Raw genomic sequence first — 19,257 nt, 5'->3', positions numbered from 1 at the left:
TCTTGTTTGCATGGGAAGGAATCTTAATGTGAAAATTGAGATAATATTGCTGTGCGAATTCTGATATATTATTTCTTCAAAGAAGCCGATACATATAGGAGGAGCAGATGAAATTCCCTGAAATCCTCCCTCAATAAATGACTGAATAAACCGAAAAATAGAGATATTCTGTAGTTATTTAAATAATTGCAGAATATTACAAAAACACATGTAGAATAAAGATACTAGGGTTAGGGTTATAAGGTAAATGAGCCTAGTAAACATAAGCTCATTTTCAACACTTCCCCTCAAATTGTTGAATAGCGATTCATCATTACTAGCTTGCCTATAAATTCGTCAAACTTGACTCTGACAAGCGGTTTAGTCATAACATTAGCAACTTTCCAGAAGGAATGTAGGATAAATCTATTACCTTGGCTTCAATTTTCCCCTTGATAAAATGTTTGTCAATCTCCACATGCTTGATGCGATCATGCTGGACAGGATTGTTGCCAATTTCCAGTTTGGATTAGTTATAGCCACATCAAAAGTTCCAAGGATTTCCTCTCCATCAACATTTGCCACAAAAGCCTTAAAGTGGGGATTGAGTTTATCATAAGAGACATACCTAATGGGGTGCCCAATATAGGTTCTTTTGCCTTTTTTTGATAGTAATAGGCCATTGTAGATCTTTAGGACTTAGGTAAGATATTATGACTTTACCCTAGAATTGTAATGGGATCTTCCCCTCTTGCTTCCTGATTAGATTGATTTATTTCTGTCTTAATAGTTTTTGGTTCAATTATGGGCTCATGAGAAGTAGATGGGTTTTGTTTAGGTTTAGAGGGCGATTCAAGGTGAATTGCAAACCCTGGAAACTAATTTTTGGGGTTTGGATCTAGTGTTTCAAGGTCAGTTATAGTGTGAATAGGTTCAAAATCTAGATAAAAAGTATTTTATGGTATTGGAGGTCCTGTGGGGTGGGCCATTAACTTGCCGCCTAGGTTGGTTAGCAAGGTTAGAAAAATCATTTGTGGTACAAATTGTAATCACTATTGCTCTTCCCTTGAATGGTTAATTTGGGGTAGAATGGAAGTGTTTCAACAAATTGAACATTCATAGTAATATAAACCTTGTAAGTGATCGGTGAAAAACATTTATACCCTTTTTTAGATGAAGAATATCCCAAGAAAATATGCTTTATGGATCAAGAGTCTAACTTTCCACCAATATCATTAAACATGAATCACATTTGGAAAGAGAGTTAAAAAGATATGAGTGAGGATAATCTTCACAAAATTTTTGCAATGGTATCTGGAAGTTTAAAAGTTCAAAAGGAACCCTATTGATGAGATAGCTTGTAGTAAGGATTGTATCCCCTATAAAACATTAGGAACATTACTTCCATGCAAAAGAGCTCTAGACACTTTAAAAAATGTCTATTTTTTCTCTAAGCCACACCATTCTATTGAGGTGTATGAACACAAGTAGTTTGATGATAGATTTCATTTTTAGCAAGAAAATTTGTACATTGAGAATTAAGATATTCCTTGCCATTATCACTCCATAAGACTTTTATTGGAGTTTGGAACTGATTTTTTATGAATGCAAATTTTAAAAAAAAAAAATAGAAAAAACTTCATATTTATCTTGCAAAAAAAAAAAAGCTATGTTAAGCTAGTATGGCCATCAATAAAAGTGACAAAGCACCTAGCTTTAGAAGTAATAGCAACCCTAGATGGACTCTAGACATCACTGTGAATGAGAGGAAAAAGTTGAGTAAGTTTATATGGAATGGAAGGACAGGAATTATGGGCTTGCTTGGCAAAATGACAAGTATCACAATGGAAATCAAACTTCATTTTATTAATGGAATTTGGAGACAAGACTTTCATATAATCAAAGCTAGGATGACCCAGTCTAGAATGTCATAACATAAGGTCTTTTTGAGACATTATTGAAAAAAAACAGAACCAATTTTGGAGCCTTCACTTTTGGAGTTGCCTTCAAGGTAGTGCAACTCATTACATTTCTTAGCATTGCCAGTCATCCTCCCCAAAGCCATATCCTGAAAGTTACAGTCATATTTGTCAAAAAATACTAGGCAATTTAACTTATAGGCAATACATTTTACAGACATCAAGTTACACTGTATGTCACGCACATATAAGACATTTATAAGGTTGATATTGACAGATATAACAACAATCCATGTTCCCATAACCTTTGCATGGGTATAATTAGCAACCTGAACTCGAGCATGTTTAGAAAATGTGCTAAATTTAGAAAATAAATCTTGAAAACCTAAAATGTGATGTGTAGCTCTCGAATCGACCGCCCAAACTGTTTTGACCATGAGACTATACTTAAAGAAGTGATAAGAGCAGTACCTACTTGGGCTACAGGAGTAGAAGGAGTAGATTTTTCATGAGAATATTTATCTAGATTTTTTCTCAGCATCGATGGTTCCTCATTGTTTGAGAAATCACTTTCACCCTCAGGATTGCGAACCACCAGGCCCTTTCTTCAAATGAGCAAGTTTGCCATGAATTTTCTGACACATCTCACAAGTATGACCCTTTTTGTTATAGCGATCACACTTAAGTGCTTTTTGGATTGTTGATCTCCATTCTGATTGCCACGAGCTACCATAGCCATGGTTTCAATATTCGGTGGGGGAGAAATAGGCAATAGGCTCAGTACTAGCTCCTTGTAACTTTCGTCATATTTAATCATGTTGAACGCTTGTTCCAGTTAGGGAAGAGGCTTCATACCCATGATTCGTCCACGAACTTCTTCAAAAGAATCAGTTAGTCCAAGAAGAAAGTCATAGCAGTGTTCACGATCAATTACCTTTCCGAAAGTAGGCTCCATCAGCATGACATGACCACTGGTGCACCTCGTACAAATCAATTTGCTGCCAAAGTCGCATGAGAGCACTAAAAAACTAGGTGACAGACTTCTCCTCTTGTGTGAGACCATATTTCATCCTCTTAACTTGAAAGATGGCTGTTGTGTTCTCCTTTATAGAGGATGTTTGTTTTGCTGACTCCCAAATCTCCCAAGCAAAATTAGGAAGTAAATAATTTTCACTAATTTCAAGAATCATAAAGTGTACTAACCAAGCCATGACAACATTGTTCTCAACACACTAGGTCTCATGCTTCGAATCCTCTATTGTTGGTGGCATCAGGGTCCCAAGTGAGATTTTTTTTTTTTTTTGTTTCTTCATAGCACGTACCTTGACCATTACAAGTAGTTATTCCTATTTAGATTATGGGAAATTGTAACTTGAGAGAGTGTGTTCTTGGTTTGCTACATCAGGAAGTTCGCACCATTCCCTTTGTTCCCAATCACTCCTGTTGAGCCTTCTCCAGACTTTGATGCTATCTTAGGGTTCTCATCGTCGGCGGCAAAGGCTCTTGGAGGACCGGTCAACACAGCTTTGTAGGACATGAGCGTTTTGATACCATATGAAAATTGAGAGAATATTGTTGTACAAATTCTGATCTATTATTTCTTCAAGAAAGCCGATACATATAGGAAAAGAGGAGCAGATGAAATCTCCTAAAATCCTCCCTCAACAAATGATAGAATAAACCAAAAAATAAAGAGAGATATTCTGTAATTATTTAAATAATTATAGAATATTACAAAGGGCAAAAACACATATAGAATAAAGTACTAGGGTTAGGGTTACAATGTAAATGGGCCTAGTAAACATAAGCCCACTTGCAACACCTTATATATGAGTTGCGCCAGTAGATTTGTCAATAATTAAAGAGCACAGGCGTGATTACCAAAAAAAAACCGGGGGGGGGGGGGGGGGGACAGGTGTGACGGTGCTGTTTCTCTGTCGCCTGTGGAATATAATACAATTCAAACGAACATTTGAGCAAAGAAACAAAAAACTTGTTACTGAAAGTCTGAAACTATCCGGCTTCCAGTATCTTTTTCTTTCTTTCTTTTTTGATGGGCGATCAACTTGAGAACATGAGCTCTGGTTTTCAAAACGACCTCATGTTGTACGACCAAGTTATTTAGAGATTGAAACAGGCAACTAACCATTTGGAGGTCATGAAAGCAGGCAGAAGACGGCACAGGCAGGAGTTGGATCGGCCTTGACCCTTTGTCCACCTGATCGCTGGGTTATGTAATATTTCTACTTCCTAGTTTTGGGATCTCCCTCTTGCGTTTAGTTTTGTCTTAGCTGGTTCAACCTCAACTCATGTATATGGCCGAACTATGATAATCTAATCTTTTAGCCAGTCAGCGAGCTATTATGAATTGAACTTGACAAGTGCGATATAATATTCTAACAAAATAAAAATATGACGCAAGTAAATTATTTGAACTCTCCAATTATACGTACTGAAGTCAAACAATCCATCTCTCTCTTACTCCCCAAGGGAAAAAAAAAAAATGAATCCATCTGTCTTTGGTCCTATAGTAGAAATCTATTAGGCCCCTTTTGGTTGCTACTTATTAAAAAGTCTGGAAATGGAACGAATTAAAAAATTAAAACAAAAATAATTAAATTACCGCCTCTTATGATAAGCAAAAATGAACTCAATTACTCTTAAAGTATATATTAAGTATGATAACATTTAATATCATATACCATAATTATAAGAATCATCATACTTATTATAAATCTCATGAGTTAAATTATTCTTTTTTTTTTAAACGATTGATCTATCTCTCCTTCTCTCCTTCATATGTTAGATTATTTTATGGGTTCGGATTAGCTCGGGCTCCACGTGCTAATGACTGCCGAGATTCGTAGTTGGACGTGAAACCGGAAAGCAACAAATCGCCAAATTGTATTCATAGGCCTTTTGTTGCGCTATCTACAGTGTCACTTGTACGGTCTACGACGGATATAACCTCCACACCCAAACTACAATTTATTAAATATAAAACTTGACGAAATTCTTTTGCGGTAAGGGCTCGCGTGAGGGCTCTTGGTTTCGTGTGAAAAATAGATTAGGACGCGTTGGTGACCTTTTTGGAAGAACTGAAGTTTATATGTCAGGCTAGTCCAATATGGGCATTTAACAAATCATTAAACCAAATTTAAGCAATTGACTAGTGACTCCAGCATCACAGTTTGCTGTAACTAACGAACCAAACGAGCATCAGCAATTTTTTTTTTTTTCCTGGTTTACGACTCTGATCACTCCATTCTGCAAATTCCTCCCAGCATATATAAATTATAAATAATTTTTTTTTTTATTCTGATTCCTTGTTTTGCTCCTCCCGTGGTGCCCCAATTACTCCATGTCAATGCTTCTCCTTCAAGAGAAGCAAACGGGACTTCACATCTGATTAAAATGTGATGTGCCTATTCTTTTATTTCTTCCTTGTTGAAATGTTTATGCGGACTGCTGTTTCATGTCACATTGCCACCTTTCTCAAAGGGTTGGGGATTGCCATCACAAAGTTCGACTTATAAGAGTTATATACTTGACCAAATATCTCTGAGGCATATCTTCCATTGAAATTTACCACTTGATATAATAATTAAAAGTGCATTATATTCTCACATCAAAGAAGGTGCGTATATCATTCAATTACCACATGTATACTTGATGGACCACTCTTTGTCAATCAGAACATCTCAATCGCATGTATATTGAATGAATTAATATGACTGCAAAAGCCGTAAATGATAGGTAAACAGGCCATTGATATCGATACTGGGTGAGATGAGTTTTTTTTTTTTTTGAATATTTAAAGGTATTTTTTAAAGGACCCATTGGTGAGATGAGTTTCATGCTGTGATTAATTTGTCATTGCAAATAGGTATCTCCCAACTTCAGGGGTTACGTACTCTACGTCAAGCCCATGTGTACAGTTGCAGTTGGAAAAACGCAAACATCCAAGCGTCACTTGATGCTCTTCCTTAATTATGCTCATCCCACTTCGTACACTCCATCTCACCCCAAAAGTCTACGTAGTAACGTAGCGCTGCAAATCTTCGTAACTCCTCTCAACCAGATTCACCAAACACTCTTGAGAGAGAAAAAAAAAAGAATTACCTAACATTTAATTTGCATTATCTTCTTCTCTAACCTTTCTACCAGTTTCTCTTCCCTATAAAATCTCCAACCTTTGTAAATTTTCCAACTAAACCCTCTCAAGGAGCCTTCCCTCTCACACTGCCATCCGAAACGCGATGTCGTCCACGGGGCTCCCCTTCTTTAACCCGTCTCAGCTGGAGCTCCTCCACCTGCCACATCCTCATGTCTCCGGTCCCACCCTCGGCGAGCTCCTCAAACGCGTCGACGATGCCCAAAACGACACCCCGCCCCACCGTATACTCCACCTCCCTCCCCCTCCTTCCTCCTACCCATTCATTCTTTCCTTCAACAGTTTAACGTACAGTGTCAAAGTCCGCCGCAAAATGACCCTCCCTCCGAACCACGTCGTTTCGGAACAAAGCAGTGCCACCAAGGGCACCAAGATTCTCCTCAATAACATTTCCGGCGAGGCCAGGGACGGACAGATCATGGGAGTACTCGGTGCCAGTGGCTCTGGCAAATCCACTCTTATTGATGCCCTCGCCGATCGTATCTCCAAGGACAGCTTGAAAGGCTCCGTCACCTTAAACGGCGAGGCTCTGGAATCCAGACTTCTCAAAGTGATTTCCGCTTACGTCATGCAAGATGACCTTCTCTTCCCCATGCTCACCGTGGAAGAGACTCTCATGTTCTCCGCCGAGTTTCGCCTCCCTCGCTCCCTCTCCGCCTCGAAGAAGAAGGCCAGAGTCCAGGCGCTCATCGACCAGCTTGGCCTCCAGAACGCAGCCAAAACAGTCATCGGAGACGAGGGCCACCGCGGCGTATCCGGAGGCGAAAGGCGTCGCGTCTCTATCGGAATCGACATCATCCACGATCCGATCATCCTATTCCTCGACGAACCTACTTCTGGACTGGACTCCACGAGCGCGTTCATGGTTGTTAAAGTTCTGCAGCGAATCGCTCAGAGTGGGAGCATCGTGGTCATGTCCATACACCAACCCAGTTATAGAATCCTCGGCTTATTAGACCGTTTGATTTTTCTCTCTCGCGGCCAAACCGTGTATACCGGCTCTCCCGCGAATCTCCCGCGCTTCTTCTTGGAGTTCGGTCACCCGATACCCGACAAAGAGAACCGGACCGAGTTCGCACTGGACCTCATTCGTGAGCTCGAAGAATCACCGGGTGGGACCCAGAGTTTAGTGGAGTTCAACAAATCGTGGCAGTTAATTGCAGCCAAAAGCAAGCCAGCCACCAACCGATTCTTCACCGGAACACTCATGGACGCCATCGCAGCCAGCATCTCCAGGGGCAAGTTAGTGTGCGGCGCACCGCATAGTTCCAACGTTGCAACGTCGTCGGTTCCGACTTATGCCAATCCATTTTGGATGGAGATGATGGTGATAGCGAAACGATCGGTGACCAATTCCAGAAGAATGCCAGAACTATTCGGAATCCGACTCGGTGCGGTTCTCGTAACTGGAGGGATCCTGGCCACCATTTTTTGGCACCTGGATGATACTCCTAAAGGCGTTCAAGAGCGTCTCGGTTTCTTCGCCTTCGCGATGTCCACCACCTTCTACACCTGCGCCGAGGCCTTCCCCGTCTTCCTCCAAGAGCGATACATCTTCATGAGAGAAACTGCTTACAATGCTTACCGGCGCTGGTCCTACGTCCTGGCCCATTCCATCATCTCAATCCCCTCCTTAGCAATCCTCTCTTTAGCATTCGCCGCCACCACATTCTGGTCGGTGGGCCTCGCGGGCGGCAGTTCCGGCTTCCTGTTCTACTTCCTCGTCATGTTCGCTTCCTTCTGGGCGGGAAGCTCCTTCGTGACGTTCCTATCGGGGATAGTTTCTCATGTGATGTTGGGCTTTACCGTGGTGGTGGCGATTCTGGCATACTTCCTTCTTTTCAGCGGATTCTTCATAAGCAGAGACAGGATGCCACTGTACTGGATATGGTTTCATTATATGTCGCTGGTGAAGTACCCGTACGAGGGAGTGTTGCAGAACGAGTTCGGGATGGAGCCACCGAGGTGTTTTGTAAGGGGGACACAAATGTTTGACAACACGCCATTGGGGGAGGTGACGACGAATTTGAAGGTGGAATTGCTGAAGAGCATGAGCAAGACATTGGGAGTGAGCATAAACAGCGAAACGTGCGTGACCACTGGAACGGATGTACTGAGGCAGCAGGGGATCACGGAGCTGGGGAAGTGGAGCTGCTTCTGGGTGACAGTCGCTTGGGGATTTTTCTTCAGGTTTTTGTTCTACTTGGCGTTAGTGTTTGGAAGCAAGAACAAGAGGAGTTAAATGTTTGACCAATTCGTTAACTTCGTTATATTCTCTCTGTTTTCTCAATTAAAACAATGGAAGTAAAAATAGCTAAGGCGCGTCAATATTCCTGCTTTCTAGTTTTTATTTCAAGAGAAGCCCAAGAGATTTTTAATTATCAGTAATGTCCCGTGTGTCCTCAAATGATTACTCCCTCCGTGGTTTTTAACTGAATTATACAAATCAATAAAAATTAATTATCTATTTAAAATCACAATAATATTTTAGCTTTATTCTTAATTATTTTAAATAAAGAAATGATTTTTTTCAAAGTAAATTAATGAGTATTTATTTTTTTCTTTTTTAATGTAATAAGAGTATAAAAGTCTATTTATTAAAAAATATACTAACAACCTTTTATATTTAAGGATAAAAAAAGATTTTAAAAAATTAAACCTCTTATTTATAAAAATGGTGTAAGTATATGTTAATAAGGAAATGATTTAAATCTAAAAGGCCACCATCCTTGCAAGGTTACAATGAAAAAAGTGTCCAGAACAATGCTTGGAAGCATGGAGACTTCAGTGAAAATTTTAAGGGGATATATAATGCTAGTAAAAAATTCAGCTACCGCCACCATCAATGACATACGATTTCATCATACAGGGGAGGAGAAGGACAAGACTTTTTAAAAACGTATGTACATTGTTTCATCCCCATTCGCCTCTTACATAGGAAGCCCAATTTGAACTTTCGAGCCAACCTCAATCCATTGCTCTTGCCCTTTGATTTCCCTTCATATGGGAGTAGCTTGTGTTTCTTTCAAGTCTATAGAAGAGGAAGTTTGGCACTCTTCGAGGTTCAGCTTTATCCCCTGTGTTGCCAGGCACCTGGTGCTGACTATGCTTTGTAGAGCGATAAGCAACAATGTTCTCTAAGCATTTTGTATTGGATGCAAATGGTGCCGGAATATAACCAGATTTTTTTTTATATAATGAAAATTATGTCATGGCCAAGAAAATCGTGCAGGAGTTACAAATCTCAAGTCTAAGTTGCAAATTAAGGTTGATAGAGTTGCAAATGAGAGATATCATAAAACTCAAGCTACATGGTGTTACAATCAAAGGAGAGTCCTAAAATAGAATTAAACAAATAGTTTCTCATTAGAGAATAAATATTGAAATCACATGTTTATAAATAAAATTAGAATACAAAGTTGCAAATATGAGAGATTATATTTACGATAAAACGTTATCATTTTCTCACTTTCAAGAATTTGCAATTTCATATCCTAAATTTGTAAGTTGGGCTTGATAAATTTGCAACTTGTTTTTCTTTTCTTTTTTAATTTAGAAATGCAAAGCTTTGTTATTAGGCTTGAAATGAAATATGTCGTTATTTTCTTACTCCAAGGGATTTGCAACTTTGACTTCATGACTTTGCAACTCTTTTTTTTTTTTTTTTTGCTAAGGAATGAGAAGCTTGGTAGTTGAATTTGAAATGAAATTTATCGTTACTTTTTGACTTCCAAGGATTTGCAACTTCATATCTCAAATTTGTAACTTTACTTCCTAAATTTACAACTAGTTTTCCCTATTATATCAAAAAAAAAAAAAGTCGAAGCATTGGAGTTTGTGAGTCTTCCTCATCTCCCAGTTTGTTACCCTTAATTTGCTTTGTTTCTTAGTCATAAACTTCGTATTATAAAAATGGCATCATGACTAATGCAATTTAAGAAACAGAGCTTGTTACCAAATTTTATGGGTTGATGAGGATTTGCAACTAATATTCTCCTATTTGCAACTGTTTAGAGTATTAATTTGCAATTAAAACCAATAAGGTGTAGTAATTTTGAAATTTTCAGGGCAAAATTCAAGGTTAAATTCATGTTTTTTAATTAAAACTGGGAAGTTGGGTTACAAATCATGATATGTAAAGTTGCAAATCTACAAGTTGTACTCCCATATCCCTGGCTAGTTGCAAATCTTATTTTCCTAAACATATGATTTGTTTGGGTAAAATCAATGTTAAGTTGTGTGTTTAAAGGAGGAATGCTATTTGCAAATTAAATTATATAAAGTTACAAATTTTGGAGCAAAGGTTGCAAATGAAGGAATGTTTAATTTCTATGTTAAACTCCATATTCTAAATTGAAAACAAGAAGGCTAGTTGTAAATTAAGGAATGTTAAGTTACAAATTAAGGAGTCGTAGTTGCAAAGTCCTAAAACTAAGTCATTGATTTCTCATCCTAAAACCAGGCTAAACTTTTGGTTTTGAATTGAAAAAAATGAAAACGTTACTTGCAAATTAAAGAAATTTGAGTTGCAAATCTCTAAAATTAATCAAATCCTTTCTCTTAAACTTTGATGTCAAAATTATGATTCCAATTAAAAATGGGAATACTTCTTGCAAATATGAAAACATTAAATTGCAAATCAACGAGTAATAGTTGCAAATATCTTACACTAACCAATTTATTTCTTGTATTAAATTTCTATCTTAAAAATGGGAACACTACTTATAAATTAATTTTGAGTTTCTAAATTGGGAGTGGTAATTATAAATTCTTGTAACTAATCAAATCATTTTTTTTAATTCAAACTTCTATGTTAAAATCATGATTCCAAATTAAAGGCGGGAATGTTACTCTCAAAGTTGGAAACTATAAGTTTCAAATTTGAAATAAGTAATTGCAAACCCCTGATCAATTCATTTATTATATTAAATTCCATGTAAACTTTTTATTCCAAATCAAATATGGAAACATCACTTGCAAATTAATGAACTTTGAGTAGCAAATTCAAGAAAAGCATATGCAAATCATTGGTACAAATCATCAGTTTGATTAATTGCAACACATATAAACTTCATTGAGATTTTTTCCCCTACCCATTTCAATTAGTTAATAGCTACAAAAGTAACAAGAAGTTCATCTGGTTTTATTCCTCTTATGGTTAACCAACCACCATATCACATCTACATAATAGCTTCATTTCACATTATTAAAGTTTATTAGCTTCTTCTCCACCTTTTATTTGATTTGTGTCAACAAATGATAGATGGTGACAGAGATGAAATTTCTCTAAGCTATTTTCCTCCCTTAAGTGAGCAAGTTAAATATAGTTGTCTAGAACATTGATTAATTGATGCAAGAAAGATGTCATTTACAACTATTACTAATAACAATTTCATTAAATAGCATCCTGGAGAAAATAAAATTAATCATTTTCAATGAATATACACTATTCACTACAAACTTTAGTTACAAATGTTACACAAAGTTATAAATTGCAAAGTAGTAGCTGTGAATTCTTAAAAAAAGATCAAGTAATTTGCAAAATTCAATTTTCCTTTTTAAACACATAAGGTCTGGTTGTAAATATTACTGCATGAAATTTCAAATTGTAGAATATTAGTTGCAAATTCCTAAAAATGATCAAATAACTTGCAAAATTCAATTTTCCTTCTTAAAAATTAAACAAGTTGTATATAGTTTCCAATGTCACTACACAAAGTTGCAAATTGCAGAGAATGATTCAATAATTTCCAATATTCAATTTTTATTCTTAAGAAAATAGAAACTCCAATCATAAACATTACTAAAATGAAGTTACAAATTACAGAGTAGTGGTTACAAGCCCCTTGGAATTATATGATATTCTTGAAAGCAGTAATTTTAGTTACATCTTTTTGAAATTGATTCAATTATTTTAAAGTCAAAAACACTGGATAGAAAATAGCTCATATGATTGCAACTCATATTACAAAAGTCTATTCATATGCAAGAAAATTGAAAAAAGGAAGAAAATGGAAAAAAAATCTTTGACCAATTTACCAAGGCTAGTAAGACACACAATAATAAGCAAGGTCTCCAAACTCAAAAGAACTCATTGTTGTAGTGCATTTTTTAGTAACTAAAACCATTTGGCCAAATATATTTTTCCATAAATAAACTAGAGATGAAGTTCACTAAGACGAACAAAAACAAAATAGTCCCAAAAGCAAATTAAACTAATTCATACTCATTAATTTTGTCCATTTCCACTATTTTGCAAACTATTGTCAGAATTTAGCAAAATATTTCAAGGTGTGATGGAGTTTAAAGTTGCCATCATTCTTTGCTTTTTTTCAGCGATATCCACATCTTCCTTAATCTCTCGCTATGTGCAATAAAGTGCAGTAGAATTTTCTTTCAATCTCCCTTCCCTTCTCTCTGTGCTCATGTTTATGGAACTGTGAAGGAATTCTATCTAAGGTGTATAGACGAGAAGTCTAAAGCTTTGAACATGGTTAATGAGGGCTTTAAGTAATTTTAACTTTGCTCATATGGCCTCCCAAGGACCCATGAGACTTAAATGGTATTTAGAAATGTCTTGGGACTTATCTTAATAAATTGATCCCTTAAGACCTATTTGTCATTCTTCCTTTAGTTTTTCAATCAATTCCTTGTGTACCTAGTTTTTTTCCCTTTTTTTTTCAATGGGTCTAGTGGAAGAAGAGTTTAGTTGCTCATAAAGTGGTGAACCAAAATTCAAACACTTACTAAGAGATGTATTTGTATTTAGTGCCTTAATCGTACCTTGAATAAGATTCCCTCTAATCCTTCTAATAAGATAATACATGTGGATAGTAAAAAAAATCTTTTATGCAAAATCCCCCATTAACATTTTTTTTTCTAATTTTGAAAAAGCCGCTCCTCTAATTATATATTTTCTCGGGGGGCAAACATCATTTCCAAATAATGTCGTAGTTGATTAGTTTTTGGAAAAATATGAGTCTTTTTTTCTTAAACCATTATTTTTTTGAGTGACCAATATGCCCTTACAGCTACAACAAATTCTCAATTGAAAGTAAGGGTGTTCAACTTATACCAATCTTGATTGATTTAGTTCTCTCCTGGTTATATCAGGATGAGTCTCATCCTGACCTTAAAACAATCGGGACGAGACACGGGATTGCCCTCAAGACATCCCATCCTATCCCAAATATTATATATATATATATATATATATTTTTTTATTTTAAAAACATACATGAATATATTAATTAAATTAATATAATTTATATTTCTATTAATTGTATTAATTATAACTTTAATATATGCAATTCTTATTTAAAACTAAATTTTCTTATATTGATAATTTTAATGATACAGAGTATGCAATTTATGGTGATATATTTCTTTAATAACTTTTATTTATATCATATTTATTACTTTATTTTTGAAAGAGTCACTGGCTTAACCTATCTCAATTGAAGAAAAAGAATAATGACATGATATTGTGTTTGACTTATCTATTATTATTGTTCTTATAGCCTAGAGATTGCTAGTAATTGCCGTCATAATATTATATCTCATGTGTATTTGACTTTAAGTTGTACACTTATAGTTGTAATTGATGTAATTTAATAATTGATTCTAAATTATTATGATTTATGTACTCATAGTATTTTAGTTTTAAACTTGATAAATTATGTAATTTAAAATTTTAATTAATGATTATCATTATTCAAGCTTTTTTCTCTCACATTGTTCGCTTTATCGGGACAACTTGATATTTTTCTAGTCCCATCTCAATTCCTAACAAAATGAGATGACTTTTAAGATGAGATGAAACACGAGACAAAAATTTAGTTTCAATCATTTTTTAGAATGGGATACGGGACAAGGGTATCCTAATTTAGTCCAATCTCATCCTGTCCTATGAACAACCTAGATGAAAGTATAAAACTTGCATCACCCACTTTCAAGTTTCAAATGAAGAAGAGGCATTGTTTGTAAACCTGGATTGACTTGCTTCATGTTGACCTGTGAATACATTACCTAGCTGTCTTGATTGATTGAACAAGATGGTCACCTATGACTTGGTTTTAACCTGGTTAACGCAATGGTTTTATCTTGGAAAATTATTATTTTATTATTTTTATTTTTCCTTTTCCCTTATGAATATTGAACTCCAAATCAAATCTAAATTTTTTAATTAATATTTTTAATGTCCTTATAATTTATTATTGCCATAAACTTATAATTATTATTTATATAAGACGTGTATAAGATTTTATGGATGAATTTTTCATTTACTTAAAGATTAATTATTTTTTATTAGAATATTAATGTCTTTCATAGTCAAATATGAATATTTTTGTATATCTTAGTTATATTATATTATTTTAATCGTGATCAATTTGACCTTGAGTTAATCTCTAGTTGAACCACTAATCTTTAAATCATTGCCTCAAGTGATTAAATGATCGGTGTGGTTTTCAATGTCTTAGGGATTGGGCTTTGACTTTTAATTAAGTAATTAAAGAAACTATTTATGATGTTTTATGCGTAAAATGATATTATATTAGTATTGCATGTTATTTTCAAGAAAAAGTAATTAAGATTATTACGTCACTCATTAATCTTTTCATTTGATCTTAAATCTCTCGATTCAAAGAAAGAGTAACATTAAAATATGGACAGAGATTCAGGTTTTCCAATATCACTTTGTTGAATAAGTGTTCAAAGATTATAATAGAAAAATATTCAAATATTATATTCAAGAGATTGCAAGAAAATTGAATATAAAGTCTTGGATAAAAAATGAAATAACACGGTAAAGCAACAAGTCACTTGTCATCGTATTAAAGAAAATGAAATAATGTCCTTGTTAAAAAGTAAAGAAAAAAAGAATTGACTGGCATGACTATGATAAACTTACGTGTATATATCAGATATCATTTAGATTATGAGATTACAAGGCTGTTTTGTTTTCTTTTTGGATAGCTTTAAATAATGGAAGAATTTCAATTAAGGACTTAGGAAGACACATAATTTTGGATGAGTTTCTAAAGAATCTGAAACTTCAATTCAGTTTTTCAAAGTTAAATTGAAAATAAATTGAATGCAAAAAATGTGAGAATACCCTTAGTTCAAATATTGAAAAAACTACCATCGTCGAAGCTCTGGCCGCAAAATGAACCACCTTAGTGGTGGTTGGAGAATTAAATTCTCCAAAAGTAGCCAAGGTGCATGTAGAACTCATAACCCCTTGACTTACCAAAAGAGTGTGAACCATTAAGTCATTGAATCTATTCAATTATGTAATACAAAAAACTATGTGTATATATATATATAAACTTTATTTATAAATCACTTGATTATTACGTTGTCTGTTAATCATGTAACTTTACTTGTTAATATCTTAATAAGATTTATTAATTACTAAACTTTTCTTGTCAACTCCATAACTCTTGCAACAGAACTACATTACTTGTTAATCACGTAATTGTACTTGTTAATCTTTAATAGGACTTGTTAATTACTTGAATTTAGTTATCAAATACATAACTCATTCAACTGAACTATATTACTTGTTAATCATGTAACTTTACTTATTAATTATGCAACAATACTTTTTAATTGCACAGTTTGACTTGTTAATACCATAACAAAAATTGTTTATATGTTATTTCGAAAAAGCAACTAAATTACTTGTTAATTACATAATTTTATGTAATTTCTCATTCCATTAAACATAATTTACCAACATAATTCATGGTAATCATTGTATTAACTCAAAGAGTGATTATCAAAATTTAATTCAAAAGTAAGGGACCCTAAGTTTTCTAAATAACAATGAGTTTAAATCAATCAAAATTTTTTATATCAGAGTGAAAATAAGTTTCGAAAGCATGAAATGCCTTAGAGGAGTGAAAGAAATTTAAAACAAGTGAAAAACATAACATATGCTGTGATACAGGGCACTGCATCTTGGCTTGTGCATGCTGTGTTGTGGTGTGTTGCTCTCTGTGCCATATGCTGCGGCTAAAGCGCCATATCCTGCAGCGTGTTGCACAAAAATTTTACAGATTATGCCATCATTTGACAACAAAATTGGAAAACTTTTGACGTACTCCAATTCTCTGTCCGACATCTGAATAATGTGATCTAGATATCTACTTAAAGCTCTTTACATGAACTAACTAATGGTTAAGGTTTTACTTTCAAAACAAGTCATACTAGGAAGTTAGATATCCAAACGTATTTTAATCACTTTTTTACAACTTTCACTCAAAATAAGTGTCTAAAAATCTCAACATGTGCCAAAAACTTTTCCTAACACCTAAACCATGTCATTGGCTTAGAACTATCAGTACAATATGTCACCCTATACTTAAACCACAGTGTAACAAAAATTCACTCCTCAACTTTTTTTACCAAAAACAGAGGGGGAGGCAAATTGACATTACATTACATCCAAATCAATCAAAACATGTTCGAATATCCATTTCTACGCTTGCATTAGTATTTTGGCCCTATAAATATATATATCTCAACATACAAAAAAAAACTCAAGGCCCAAAATACAAATCTAACATTTGCAATAACAAATAGTGCAAGTGTGATAACATACATCCTAGAATTGACATTTATATACTATTACACAAAATAAATCTAAGCCAGAGGTATATAATAGGAATATGCTAATTTTTAACCTATTGAGCCTTTTTCCTCTTTCCATCAGAACTAGAGCCTAAAAAGTATTAAATAAAAGGGGTGAGTCTAGCCACTCAGTAATTAAGGTAAAACCTACCTTATACAGTTATATATCAATTATAAAACAAGCACATGCATATAAAACCAAATACACAACACATACTCACACATATCATAATTTATCATTTCTCATTTAATAACTTCTTTATCTCACATATATTAGGTGCATTGTCATCATATTCTCATATATGTGACATAACCCTTATTCACACAACTTGCCATAACTCAACACGTGTGACACGTCATGTATTTATATAGGCAATGATTAACCAACTTTATACCCTCTTTATTTTCTCAGGTCGAAACCATAGGTTATAATACTAAATAGGGCACCGTCCGTATGACTGGATTACCCAAGCTCACCAATCGTGAGGTGTGACCCGACCAAATATCACAAAACTCACTCATAGACTACAGCCTCCTCATACTCGAATCTTTGAAGTGTCTCATACCCCAAGTTATTCTCCTCATTGAACTAGTAGAGATAACTAGGTTCTAATCCCTTGACAAACTGTGGGACAAGGCTATACCTCCGTTCACTGAAGGGCAGCCTAAATACATATGAATTTTCTCCAGTCTTAAATCCCTATGCAAACTCCTACCTACTGATTATGCCATAAATAATACCCACTTGTTTTCACATTTTCATTTTCATTTACTTATTACCACAACAATCACATTGGGCTCCCGACTATTTAGCTACCCAAGTATGTATACTCATCATTTTCTCAATATTGTTCTCACTTATCTCAAAATCTACTTATCATTAATACACAATTACCTCAATACAACATCACATTTAATTTTCCAAACATAAGCATGTTTATAGTTTGAAACCTCTTAACTTCACATTTTGCATTTCAAGCCAAAAATAGAATTATGCACATACAAATTTTCATATACTCACTAAAACTAATATATAGTTTCACATTAAAAATTAATCACATGCCTGTAACATTCACAATCACATTTAGTAATCAATTGACAATTAATTAACATATAATTATCCAAAGCAGGGTTCCTCCGATTATCTCAAACCTTTGAGAGGTCAAAAGTTTACCCTTTAATCTACTAGCTTCCAAGTTTGAATTTCCAATCCAATAGGTGATCAAAAGCTGAAACTACAATCAACCAAGTTGAATTTTATCAACATTATCAATTCAAGCATCAAACTCTCAATCTTCACTTTTAAATTGTCCAAAGTCCACTCTACAAGAGTTTAAGTCTATCCATTAGATTTATTATCTATCTTTAGTCCCAAATAGCATTAATGAGCCATTAAACTCTCATTAATGGCATCACATTCTTTCAACCACCATATTAAATATAAATTTTAGATACCAATGGTGCCCAACAATCAAGACACCAAAATTTATTATACCTAAGTTTAGATACTCTAATATATTTCTATTAACTCCATTTAAGTCAATAAATTTAGATCCATAATATAGGCTGAAAATCATCTTCCATAATCAAACCCTAACTATAAATTCATAAATGCGGAAAAATGGGAAGATTGACGAGTGTAGTGCTTACCTTGGGTGTTTGTAGCCTCTAAAATATTTCCAATATCATCTATTAACAAATTCTAGCAGAGCTTAGCATGCTTGTTCCAATTTCTCTATTCTTTCTCTCTATTTCTATCTCATTTTCACGATTGATATCTATAGAAAATAACCATACGCTATGGTGTACGCACAATGCGCCACGGCACATAGCACAGAGAGGTCTTCCTTCACATCTGAAGTATTTGTGTGCCACAATGGATGATCTTCACGCTGTGGCGTGTGACATAGCAATATCACTCTTCATTTTTCTTCTCCTTTTGATGCTCGGGTGGCCCGACTTGATACCGGACCCATAATCTAGGCTAAAATGCAATCAAATATGCTTATCAGACCTCCTGGCCACACACCACCTTAACTTACTTAATTACCCTAATTAGATTTAATTAATTAGGGGATTAAAACTGAAATGTTACACTTTACTTATTAATTTTTCAACAATACTTGTTAAATGTCTATTGTCAATTGTTAAATGAAAATATAATTTACATAAAACAATTGAGTTTGTCAAATAACAAAAGTAATGATAGTCAGATCTCCTTTGTCATATAATTTATCATATGATAATGTAAATGAACATATATTTTATAAATTATAATTTATTATAATTTAAATGAACATATACTAAATTATGTGTACTTGTTAATTTAAATGAACATCTAATTTATAAATTATAATTTAGTATATGTTCATTTAAATTATACTAAATTACTCCCTTCATTTTAAATTATAAGACACTTTTAAAGAAGTTTTTTTATCTCAAATTATAGGACACTTTGAGTGAATTAAGGTTTCATTAAATTCACCAATTCTAATATTATCCTTTCTCTCTCTATGATTAATTTCCATCACTTTTTTTCTCAATATACTA

At 34.3% G+C, this 19,257-nt stretch overlaps 1 protein-coding gene across 1 annotated transcript; it reads left to right on the top strand.

Annotated features, from left to right (window-relative positions):
• The first annotated feature begins 6,125 nt into the window (after positions 1–6,125).
• Positions 6,126–8,400, top strand: LOC129305129 (ABC transporter G family member 20-like). The gene has a single exon (XM_054945077.1). The coding sequence runs from the start codon at positions 6,158–6,160 to the stop codon at positions 8,312–8,314; it is 2,157 nt and encodes a 718-aa protein (XP_054801052.1). The 5' UTR covers positions 6,126–6,157; the 3' UTR covers positions 8,315–8,400.
• Positions 8,401–19,257: the final 10,857 nt, after the last annotated feature.

This window comes from Prosopis cineraria, unplaced genomic scaffold (genome assembly GCF_029017545.1).
Source record: "Prosopis cineraria cultivar Desert tree isolate PC_DT_omini unplaced genomic scaffold, ASM2901754v1 PC3, whole genome shotgun sequence".
Taxonomy (NCBI): domain Eukaryota; kingdom Viridiplantae; phylum Streptophyta; class Magnoliopsida; order Fabales; family Fabaceae; genus Prosopis; species Prosopis cineraria.
This window is presented reverse-complemented; position numbering and strand designations above follow the sequence as displayed.